This window comes from Clarias gariepinus, chromosome 19 (genome assembly GCF_024256425.1).
Source record: "Clarias gariepinus isolate MV-2021 ecotype Netherlands chromosome 19, CGAR_prim_01v2, whole genome shotgun sequence".
Classification (NCBI taxonomy): domain Eukaryota; kingdom Metazoa; phylum Chordata; class Actinopteri; order Siluriformes; family Clariidae; genus Clarias; species Clarias gariepinus.
In genome coordinates this window covers 3525548-3538176 of record NC_071118.1, presented here as the reverse complement: position 1 = coordinate 3538176, position 12629 = coordinate 3525548, and the positions used below count along the sequence as shown (strand labels likewise).

Sequence of the window (12629 nt, the reverse complement as noted above, 5' to 3'; positions counted from 1 at the left end):
GCCTGATAGATCTCAATTACTTTTGTTCTCATTTGTTCCTGAATTTCTTTGGATCTTGGCATGATGTCTAGCTTTTGAGGTGCTTTTGGTCTACTTCTCTGTGTCAGGTAGCTTCTATTTAAGTGATTTCTTGATTGAAACAGGTGTGGCAGTAATCAGGCCTGGGGGTGACTACAGAAATTGAACTCAGGTATGATAAACTACAGTTAAGTTATTTTTTAACAAGGGGGGCAATCACTTTTTCACACAGGGCCATGTAGGTTTGGATTTTTTTTCTCCCTAAATAATAAAAACCATCATTTAAAAACTGCATTTTTTGTTCAATTATATTATCTTTGACTAATAGTTAAATGTGTTTGATGATCAGAAACATTTTGTGTGACAAACATGCAAAAGAATAAGAAATCAGGAAGGGGGCAAATAGTTTTTCACACCACTGTATGTCCAAATGTCATAAAAAATGAAGACTTGTACATTTTCCAAAGCAAATACAGTAGTTTATGAACATTTTCACCCATGGTATATTCAATGTTGAGTCCCTGCCTACCTCCTGCTTCAATTACTCCGTTTACATCAGGAAATGTCTTAAGATTCACTTACAGTATTTGCCACATGTACATAACAGCAGAGTGAAATTATGTTTTCGCTTCTCCCAATCAGAAAACTGGCATCAGAGTGCAGGGTCAGCCAGGATAAAGTACCCCCTGGATAAAGGGTTAAGGTCCTTGTGCTAGGGCTTAACAGTGGTAACATGGCAGTGCTGGGGCTTGAACCCACAACCTTCCAATCAGTAACCCAGAGCCTTAACTGTTTGAACCAACACTATCCTGTTTAAGTAAGGAATTGCAAATGATGTGACATAATTCATTTTTTATAATCATCTTCTATACCGCTTATCCTGGACAGGGTCACAGATGGGCCTAAAGCCTATCCTGGGCATGAGACAGGGTGCCGATCCATTGCACATGGCTACAAACCAGTCTGTTGACTCAGATCCTCTGGGAGCAGTCTCATCTTTCCTCCAAACACACACTTCCCACAACAAGAGTCAGATTTTAGTGAGTCTAAGTCAGGAGTGAAAGAAGATTTAAATTCTTGCTGGTGCTACAGTACTTTCTTTTTAGTACTCAATTCTCCTTGGTTTCAAAAATTTATTGAATATTTTGAATACCTATATGGGATAGAAAGAATTAGAAACACTTAACATTGCACATAGCAATCTTTAACAGGCTTCTATAAAAATTGACAAAACTTTCAAAATCCTAAAAACTTCTTTTGTCTTCATTGAAGGAAAAACGGCGGCACGGTGGTGTAGTGGTTAGCATTGTCGTTTTGCACCTTCACGGTCCGGCTTCGATACCCGGCCAGGCTGTGTGCATGGAGTTTCCAAAGACATATAGGTAAGGTTAATTGACGTTCCCATATTGCCCTTAGTGTGTTAATGTGTATGTGTGTGCCCTGCGATGGATTGGCCCCCTGTCCAGGGTGTACCCTGCCTCATGCCCTAAGTCTCCTGGGATAGGCTCCAGGTAAATCTTGTCTTTCTTTTACAAGTGTTTAGACAAAAAACTTTTAACTCTGTAAATGTGGGTTTAATGTAGTGTTATACACTTGTTTGTTCTGACCTACTGTAGCAATTTTGTTTGGACAAGACATGATCAATGATCACTGATAATAAAGCATAACATCACTGGGACATTTAACTATTTTATATGTATCACTCCGCTACACTGGTGTTCTAATCATTTTTAACTACTGATCAAGAGAACTACTTATTTCGTGGAACAATGGATCCTACACCCTACATAGTGCACTATCCTTCCTTTTTACGCTATTTGGAATTTAACGCTGGAACAGTTACTTAGCTGAGGATATTCTAAAGCGGAATAAGTGGACAAAAAAAAAGAGATACTTATCAGATTTACAGGACTGAGCATGGGTTATTCTTCTAACCTTCTGACCACACAGTACTGGTAAGAATTACTTCAACCCTCTTAATTACACTAACTCTCAGTTAACACTAGTTTACCCAGTTGAGGAAGGATCTGTGTTGGCAGAGCCAAATAACTGGGTAAATAAACAAACAAATCATAATCTGTTGATAATATAAATATCATTGTTGTTGCACTGAATATCAGCACGGCTGCAATATCTTCAGTACTTGGACAGCGTACTGATATTCAGTACAACAGCACTCCCACTCACATGATATTGCTTAAGTATACAATACTTCTTAAAATTATTAATTGAATTAAATGTCTTTAAAACACAATTTTTAGCCATGTAAATGAGCATTCAAAGGAATAACTAAAGTAAAATGAAAAGTACTTCAGGAACAAATTTGAGCCATTAAATTCTGACCTCCTGCTTACTGTACATGAAGATGGCAAGGGTAAGATAATGCACCGTCAAATAAATTTAAAAGTCTAAAGAGAAAAGAGAAATCCTGAGTCAAATTTTTTTTTTGCATTTTCATTTTTTTTACTTTCACCATAATATTGTAATTTACAGAGATACAATATCAGAACACATTTTGTTACAAATGACGTTAGAATTGCAACAGTTTTACGTTTCACTTTCTGACCAGAGAAGAAGAAAACTCTACATCACCTCAACCTCCTGACAACATGCCGTTTGTTTTGACAAAAAAAAGAAAGAAAAAACACAAAAAAGAAGCCAAAAAAAAAAGATTGAATATAGGATTGACATTTCATTACAAACGGAATACAAAACAGTGTAAAGTCATTAGCTAGTTGAAATATCTAGCTAGGTTTTAACTCAAGTCCTGTGGCATTATGGCTGATCATATCATAAAAACGTGCATGTGTAGGTAGAGTGTGTGACTCGGAGAGGCCCATGTGTTTCTGTGCTCCTCTCAGGCCATACTCCCCCCAATTGCTTCCTTGTTCACTGAGACTCGACATGCAGCATGTTATCCCAGTATGGGTCATCATTCTGTGGCTTATCCTTCGGCATGTTGTTGCTTAAACTACCTAAGATTTCTGGGTCATCGCTTAATTCGGCTGTCGCTCCGGGTTCCGGGTTTGTGACCACGCCCAGGAAGAGAGGTGTGTGTGAAACGTCATCCACGATGACAAAGATGAATGGCATGTTGACTGCGAAAATGGGGATAGTGCGCACCAGAGTGACCGATGTAGCAGCTGAGGCCTCAGCTCCCTCCTCATTGAGCTCGATGCTGGAGGCATGCTGCACACCGGAGACTACAAGAGGGCCTGCTGCGATACCGGATAGATCAGGCCCAGAGAACAGTGTCCCCAAACCTGGGCAAGAGAACCAGAGAAGTCAACTGAAGACGTAAATGCAAAGAGAAATGCTGACGCTTTGTTGGTTAGCTTAGTTTAGACTACAGTTTATCAGCCACACTCATTTAGCTCTTTCAAAAGATATACAGTAGCTCTTAACCATCTGAAGAACATAGTCCCATAATCCATAAATGGATGGATGTATCTATACCTACAAACCACAAGGAGAACATGAAAAATGCAGGCTAGATTTAAACCCTAAAACCTGCGTGTGTGCTAACTAGGAAAAGAGTTTGTGGAAATAGTTAAAAGGTTAAAGCTATAACTAATCTGATCAGCTTTAATCTAATAAGTGATATTATTATTCCAGGTTGAAGCCCATGTACATGTCTGCCTACAACAAAGATGAACCCCTTAATATTTTTAAAACTATACTTTCACAAAATTTTGTTTGGCATGACAACATTATATAGTTTCCACTGGATTGTACAAAATGTATTTAGTTTATGGCAGAATTTTTGATCTACTGTCATTTTCATGATCACACCTTGTTTATGCTAATCACAGATGAGAAATCAAAAAGGTAGATCGGATAAAGATGAGGTTTTGTCTTGAAGCAACTTGTTAAAATGTCCTTAAATTAGTTTAGCACTGTTATTCCGTAGGTGAAAATATGAACTAATCTCAGTAAAAATATTCAGTTCAGCTTTTCAAATAAATTTCTATTGCTGCAGGTTTTTGTTTACTAAAATAGACACAAAACTGTTCATAACCGCTTTTACTCAACATTTTGATTTCACTTATATTGCAGGTTCAATTTCAGGCAGATATCTACTGTAAGTACTGCAAAAGTTTCATTAAATTCTGTCCGGCCTGTGTTTGTGTGATGCTGTGATATAATCTGGCTGGACAGACATACACACAGAACATTTTCTGAGACCTGTTTCAGGTCCTCCAAAGTATAAAATGTAAAGATATCATTAAAATAGCAGGTTCAGACAGTTTCGTTTATTAGCTATTATAAATGGTCTGTCAAAGTACAGCAAAGTCTAGATGAAATCTCTCACCCATGCTTGTGAGTGCTTGTTGCAAATCCTGTTTATATTCCAGTTTGAATTTGGGCAGTTTGACAAGCATTGGCTTCTCATTTGGAAGACGTTCATACAGATCTGAGATGTTGAGATTGGCAGCTGCTCTTGACAAGTCCTGGGACGGCATGGGCATGACAACCAGGAAGCTTACATTCCCTTGAAAAGGGAATCGAGCGACCTAGATGAGAAATGAAGGATAGACAGAATGACATACAGTGTGTAGTGCAAAGAAGGTGCAAGAACATAGTTGGGAGGGTCCAAGAAGTCTACCATGACTAGACATTTTAATAGGAATACTAGGCATTTAATCATGTAGTAGTAGCCAAACAGGTGTAAAAGCAAACAGGTCATGAGAAAAAAAAAAGCACTCTCAATGGCTTGGTACTGGTCTCTGTGTTAAATTTAATGCTGGCTGTAAAGCCGAACTACCTGTATGCCTTGGTCTATATCCACAAACATGCTGAGAGGATATTTGGATCCAATCATCATGTCCACCTTTACAGCGGTCTGTCTGTCAATGTAGAAAAGATCCTTAGTGGTAAAGCGCGTGTCAAAGCGAGACTTCCACTCCCCTAAAGAGCAAACACAAGAGCTCAGTTTTGCAAATACAGACCTGCTTCCACTTTCCAGCCCTTAAACATTAATTCAAAAATACTGTATAACAAAATCAATAAACTAAAACAGACAAAATACTTTGCTCAGTTACAATGTGATTTTGACTATGAGGAGCGTTCAAGTCAAAGTGGGACAGAATGACAGAACACAGTTATGAGAGTAAAAACTCCCATCTGAAACGCTGGCCTCCCAGGAACTCCTTTAATGGTCCAAACATGTGAAAATGGCTTCATTCACCAGTCCCAATTTGACTTGAACACTCCTCATAAATCCAGTTACTGTATGCCTTGCCTTTAAAATGAACAGCGTTTATCAGCATCAAGACCACGTTAGGTGGAAGAACAGACAAAAAGTTCTTGATCTGATCATCTGTGGCCTCCTCGACCCAGTGATTAACTTCTTCTACAGAAGTGAGTGGTGTGGGTGCGGATCTAAACAGCTGACGGGATCTTTCCAGGAAGTCCTTCTTCAGGTCGAAGCCTATTCAGGTATAAAAGGAAAAAGCTAAAACCTAATAGTAATAGTTGGTTTGAGTAATGTGGACTGTTCTTACCTGGTTTGAGGTAGATACGAGAAGCCACTTTAATGGCTTTGACAATCAGTTGTTCTTGGAGGCAGCTTAAAGTTTTATAATAGTCTGTTAACGAATCTGCATGTAAAGCTTTTAAAAGTTGCTCCTCTGTCTCAGTCCTGGCACCTGATTAAAATACAGCGTTAGAAATGCACTAATGTAGTTTTTTTTTTTAAACTGGGAAAATTATTCTTTAAGTTTTAATACTTTTTGCACCCTAATCACGTACCCAAAGCTAATTGTGAAAGTGCAAGAGAAATACTCAGCGGAGACAGGACGACATTTGGTTGTTCAGGCCCAGGCTGCACATGCTCCAGTAGCTTTAGCCCCAGTTTAGCTATTGCACCACCAACTGCCTGCTGAGTCTCCAGAATGAAGTTGCAATCCTCAGTAGCCTGGTGTAGAGTATTGGTGTCATTGCCGACCAGTGTAGTGTTCTCAGGAGGCACTGAACTGACTTCACCCTTCAGTTAGTATGAAAGAAAGGGAATTGTTTGTGTTTGTCCCTCTTTTTAAATGAAGTTAGCCTAAAAAAATAAAACCAATGATAATGGAACCTCTCTCTCTCTCTCTCTCTCTCTCTTTGGAATATGAATTACACATATGTGAATTATACATGCAGTCATAAATACATTATGTTTACATTTATTTTTTGCCAACATTTCACTTTTGCTGTGAATTTTCTATAGTCAAGATTGCTGTTAATTAAAAGCAAATAAATTATTTGAACGCTTTTTATCTATAAATGTGCCCTGTTTATAACTCTGTCTTACCACCAGCCCACGTCTGAATAAACAGAGAAGCATCAGCAGTGAAGGATGGAGCTTCATATTCTCCACGTTGACCTGAAAAACATCATCAAATACTTTATTTAGTTGTTATTTACTTAACTTAAATATTATAAATTATTTTATGCACTTTCATCTTTTGGCACTTCATTTGTTTTCATCCAACACCCAACTTTTCATCCACTTCTCTCTCCTGTATTACAGTGATGTAAAGTTTTTTTATGGGTTCTTGATAAAAAGATCATTTAAATGAGCCCTAATGTTAACATTACAGTACTTACAAAAATCCACATTTCTTTATTACCTGCACATTTCCCACATTCCCAAGATGATAAAAAGTATGAAGGGTAAAACTGCTCGATCTGGTAACACATAATGTTATTTTCTCGCTTGTTGGGATCCTACAGTACGTCCGTACATTGAAATTGTGTGTGTGTGTGTGTGTGTGTGTGCCTATTCATACGTTGCTGGAGATAAATTTATTACATTTACGTTTATGCATTTGGCAGATGCTCTTATCTCGAGCGACTTACAAAAAGTGCTTTGAAGTTTCCGTCATTGGATTGATTGCAAAACTTTAAATCAGGGTCAATCAAGGAAAAAAATGTTAAAGGCACATTTATGAAAACATAAAATGTGCAAAAATACAAAAACACAAATATTCAAAAAGTAATACAGTGTGTAAGTTACCAAATGTGGTTCTTTGCCCAATTAAAGAATATGTGGAAATTTTACTGAACAAAACAAAATTGGCAAAAAAAAAAATCACAATACATATGTGTGCGTGCGTGCGTGCGTGCGTAATTTTTTAACCAAGAAACCCCTATTAAAAAAAAGTAGACATGGCACAAATTTTCAATTCAGCAACATTTTGACAATTTTCTAGGCTAAGTGAAGCAGGATGCACATAATGTTTGTGTGACATTATTACATGCTTTTCTATTAACAGGTAAATAAAATATTTTAGAAAAAAAATAACATCAACAAACATGGAATGTGCCCCATTTTATAGAATGAGAAAGTCACTTTGCATTGCTAATTGATTTTGTCAGTAAAGTTTTCACATATTCCTTAATTGACAGTTAATACTTTAGATCATTTTCACTTTTACTTATGGAAGCAAAAGTTAACAAATACAAATTGTAAGATATTGAAGAATTATAAAATAGTGCATAAAGACTTTCTATGACTACTTATTGTTGGAATTTTGGTGGAATAGTTTCCCTTTAAATATTAAGTCAGCTCTCAAATCTGTCGACTTTTCAATCTTTTCCATCCACATTTCTTTTCTTTGGCTTTTAATCAAAGTGGATGTTAAGTACTAGTTATTATCTTTTTTTAGATTGGTAATTGTCTGTAAATACTACTTCATTGCTGTATTGTTTTTATTTTTGTTTTAATGATATAAAAATAAATATAAATATAGAAAAAAAAATTTACAAATTAACTTTTGGTTGATTGGTTAATTTGATTTCGGTAACCACTTTATGGTCATGGTGGTTTAACTGAATACTTTGGTAATATTTTAAGAAATAGAACAAAACAAAGGACTGTGGGAACAGACGATATAGATCTGAATTCCTTGGCAGGGAGTGAGACTAAAATTAAATAAAATCGACTTGGCTATATCTTAGTTAGAATAAGATGGGAAAACTACAGTGGTCATATTGATATTATTATAATTATTTTTTTTTATTATTATTATTATATAAAAGTGTTTTGAACACCTTCTATTAGATGTAATGCAAAATACAATACAATGCCATAATTTAATGCAACCTATTTTTTATTACATACAGCACCAGTGAAATTCACTGCTAAACATTTTTGTTTGTTTGTTTGTTTGTTTGCTTGTTTTTCTTTAGGGTTTTCATTAATGCACTGGTATAAAAGTAGTCTTACTGACATCTAGTGTTAAATTCTGAATTTACACACTTCTTCCCATGAAGAAAAATTCAAAATTCTAAAATTTTTCTTCTTTACTCTCAAACTCTCAGCTCTCAAACATGTTAAATAAAATACGCTTCAGAAGATCCCAGGTTCAAACCCCACAACCACCAAGTTTTAATCCTCAACTGCTTAGATGTATAATGAGATTTAAAAAAAATGTAAGTCGCTCTGATTAAGAGCATCTGACAAATGCCTAAATGTAAATGTGTCTATGGAGTTGTACTACTATTGATTGTTGAAGTAAGCATCCATCACAAACGTGTGAATTTATCATTGCTCTCTCATTATAGTTTATTATCGACACCTTAGCAAGGACTTTTTTTTCTGTATTTTTGCCTCTGTACACCACTGTAGTGGGTGTGAAATGAAGCAATCAAGATGTGATTAAGGTGTAGTGTTTCAGCTTCAATTCAAAGGGTTAAAAAAATATTGCATTAAACATTTAGAAATTACATAATTTTTTTTCAAAGTCCCTCAAAAATTATTTGACAAATTAACATCACCACAAATTTTGATTATCAGCTTATGGTTATGATAATCAGAATACAGTGGAACCACGGATTGCGAGTAACGTGGTTTGCGAGCGTTCTGCAAGAATTTTAATAAATAAAAAAGCAAAAGACTTGAAAAACGAGCAAGTCTTGGTTTATGAGTGCCAAGTATCATGTATCACGCATGCACTTCTTGTTTTGATGCCGAGCGTCACATGATCACACCTAAGCCAACGGTTTTTCTCTTATGGGTAATTGTCTCCTCCTGGTATAATCAACATCCGTGCATGCGTGTTCTGTTTACTATAACACTGTGAGCATGTGTGTGTGTGCGTAAAAATATTAAATTTTGTGTCTCTACGCGTTTGTGTACAGCGAATGTGTAAAGAAAAAAGCAAGTCGCATTAGACAGGTTAAAAATTCATTTTCTCTCTCTGTATTAGCCTGCACTTTGTGTCTGTGTGCGAGTGCGTCATTGGACACTGTGCGACACACACACACACACACCCCTCCTTTCGCTTTCACACACACACACACATTCTGCTCTAAACAGAAACACCCCTCTGTCGTGATTCTTTTCAAAGGTAAAGTGCAGGTTCATTTGTTTGTTTGTTTTTTACTTTACAGCAGTGATTCTGTTAGCGTGTCGCTCATGCAAGTGTTGTTAGCAATGTTCCTTGCAATTTTCCCGATAAAAAAGTCTTTCTGTTAATGTGTGTGTGTGTGTGTGTGTGTGTGTGGTCATATGAGAAGGGTAATAATAATTTGTATTAATAATTTTTATGTATTTACTTTTTGGGGCTGTGGAACAAATAATTTGAGTTTCCTTATGCAAATTAAAAAAATTCCCATTATTTCTAATGGGAAAATACACTTTGAGTTACGAGTGTTTTGAAATATGAGCCCGTTTCTTAAACAAATTATGCTCGTTATCCAATAAATATAAAGATCATTTGTAATACTTGGAGACCAAAACCCATGGATATGACCAAATGCTGAATTTTCTCTTTTGAGCAGCTTTCATTCAGTTATTCAAAAAGCAGCTCAGTTCTTTGCCTTGGGTTTCTTTCATTATGCATTTCGTATCATCATCCATCTGTACTGTGAAGCACTCCGCTATCAGTTTTGCAGTATTGACTGTATCTAAGCAGAAAGTACATACACACTTATGTCGTAACACTGCCTCCATGTTTGCCAGATGATATGTTATGCTCTTTGTATTTTGAGGTAAAAATGCTGTATTTACATTCATGAAAGTATCTTTTAATCTTAGAGATTCACAACGATACGCCAAGTGTTCTTGACCAAGGACAGAATTCTGTGATCATTCACTTTATTTTTTATATGCCCTTTCATGCAATTTGATGCTACTGTTTTTCAAATAGTGCGTTATTTTTATTTTTTTAATGTACCAGATTGCTGATTTGGCCAAACCTGTTTTTTTTTTTATCCTAATACTGAGCTCCTTCACTTATAAGTTACCCAAGGTGAATTCAATTCCACACCTTATATTCCTTAATTAAAAATTAACATGTGATAACTAAGAAACATCCAGGGACAAAAACATGACAACTGTGCCATTGTCCAAAACCATATGGACTAGACTGTGTGTTCATACCGTGATGGCAACCTTTCACAAATTTACTGTGAAACAGTGTTATTACTTTTGCATGGAAAGAAGCTTTTCAATTTTTTTGAATTTTAAATCCTTATATTCCATTAAAACAGGCCATGATTGTTCTGCCATGTAAGTCAATGTAATTCACCACAATAACAAACAAAAATAGTTTGCTCTAATGCACAATAACTTAATATCTTGTTTCCTCAAGTGGTTTTCTTTACTTTCGTAATATGCTGTTATTCAGTGGATGAATATTGGGCATCAGCTATTCCTAATTGACTTGAAAAGTCACATAAAAGGCCACAATTAACAAATGAATATAAGTGTTGCATGGGCTACACAGCAAAATAGATCATGATGTATTAATATATGTCAAATAGGCCAAAATGCCAATGCGTCCGCCATATAGCCATACAGTATATTCACATTCCGAAAAACTCTGATATTGGGCATTAACATTGATTTTGTCTCCATTTGCAGCCATTATAGCTTCCACTCCACTGGGAGAGCTTAATGAATGCCAGTGAGGTCTGGCACGCAGTCATCATTTCAGTCCAGTAGGGTTGAGATCAGGTCTCCCTGCAGGACGTTTGAGTTCTTTCACACTGACCATAAAACACCATGTTTTTTATGGAGCTCATTTTGTGCATGAAGCGTAATGCAATACCACTAAAGAACACATTGGAATTCTAGATAAGTCTGTGCTTTCACCAACTTTGTGGGAGAAAATAATTTTAAAGAATAAAAGAGAGTTTGTTGTCTTTATGCTATTAAAGGGGGCTCTCTCTCTGTCCCAGAACAGTAAGATGAACTTGTGTGAACCAAAGGCTATGCAAACCAGAAAGCAAGAAACAAACTGGAACGCTGCAGAGACTAAAATTGCTGAACTGCATGGTTAAAATTGAAGAGGAAATAGTTGCTCTAATTATGTTCCAGATTAATTGAATAGTTAAAGCACTGTAGGTCAATTATACAATTAGGATTTTCATTAAGTTTACATAACTAAACTATAAGTCTTAAACAAAATAATTAAAATAATTTGCAAGACACATTATGCTTTTGATAATGCATGAAAATTTGAGAATTTTTATTTATTTAAAAAAATAATGCAAATAAGGCGGTATAATATATTCAGGACTGCATTTTTCGTTATTAAAGTTTATCCAAGAGTGTAAAAGTTAAATCCGTGTGACCTCTACCCACTCTCCTCTAAACACAAGCATACAAATCAGTTACAGCTTTGTTTGCATTTGCAACATGCAATTTTTCCACTCTGCACTTAAGCTGATTTCAACAGTTTACAATAAATTATATGGATTCTCTATTAAAGTCAAAATAAATTTGTATATTATCTAATTATTAAGACTGGTTTACATTATTTTTCCTGATTTTAATTATCACAAATCTGACATAAAAAAATGTAATTTAACATAAAATTAATTACTTAAAACTTAAAATGCAATTTAAAAAAACTTTAATGACGACAATACATGCACCTAAATGTAGCGCATTTCAAGGTTAGAGTCATAAGAGGCCCAGACCCGTAGCGTGCATATGGGTCTATAATATGTCTTTATAGGTCTCTCGTGCATAGTTGCATAATTTTGCCACTTTTACAAATTTCAATGACATTGACATTATTTGACGGGCAAATTAAAGATTTAGACTTACCAAACCCACGTTTGGACTAGTGATAATTTTAAGCGATGTAGCTCCTGGACAGATCTGTAGCTCAACCACGTCCAGGCACCCCACTGCTGGTTAATGTTTTATGACTCATTGATTTATGTCTCCCTACAAATACATACACAAAAATGGAAGTACTGGTCATTGGTTAAAAAGAACTACACTGACCCTTGGTTCGAATGTGTGTGTGTAATAAATGTACATAAACATTTCAAATCAATGAAGTAAGGATTTATTGTAGCTTCATATCACACAATAGTAAGGTAGTTAGAAAGCTTCGATTTACTTATCTTGTGTGCTTTGGACTGTTGCCATTTCCACCCACACAGGACCTTGAAGCCTCCAACCCCATACTGTTGCACTTCAGGCGAGGGGTTCCGCTGTTCAGAGAGTCAATTCGGGCAATCGGAGCGAATAACCTGCCGAAATGGGTAACCCTCAAGAAAACTTGAATCTTTACCCGCTACAGTAGATACGTGTGAAAGTAATTTATTTTTTGACCATCAAATCCACCAATGTATATATATGTCCTATATAAAAGGATTTATTGGAT

General features: G+C 35.9%; 1 protein-coding gene across 1 annotated transcript; it reads right to left on the bottom strand.

The window, feature by feature from the left end:
* Nucleotides 1-2474: 2474 nt before the first annotated feature.
* serpinf2a (serpin peptidase inhibitor, clade F (alpha-2 antiplasmin, pigment epithelium derived factor), member 2a) lies at nt 2475-12409 on the bottom strand. Its single transcript, XM_053478861.1, has 8 exons — nt 12062-12409; nt 6314-6385; nt 5770-6004; nt 5523-5666; nt 5261-5449; nt 4784-4926; nt 4331-4532; nt 2475-3281 (listed from the first exon to the last, which is right to left on the bottom strand). The coding sequence occupies exons 2-8, from the start codon at nt 6368-6370 to the stop codon at nt 2908-2910; spliced, it is 1344 nt and encodes a 447-aa protein (XP_053334836.1). The 5' UTR covers nt 6371-6385; nt 12062-12409; the 3' UTR covers nt 2475-2907.
* Nucleotides 12410-12629: the final 220 nt, after the last annotated feature.

Excerpts from the sequence above, each read along its gene's own strand:
- serpinf2a (XM_053478861.1), bottom strand. The coding sequence starts at position 6,370 with ATGAAGCTCCATCCTTCACTGCTGATGCTTCTCTGTTTATTCAGACGT. Across the intron at positions 6,005-6,313 it reads TATTCAGACGTGGGCTGGTG|GGTGAAGTCAGTTCAGTGCC; the intron begins GTAAGACAGAGT and ends TACTAACTGAAG. Across the intron at positions 3,282-4,330 it reads ACAAGCACTCACAAGCATGG|GTTTGGGGACACTGTTCTCT; the intron begins GTGAGAGATTTC and ends TCTCTTGCCCAG.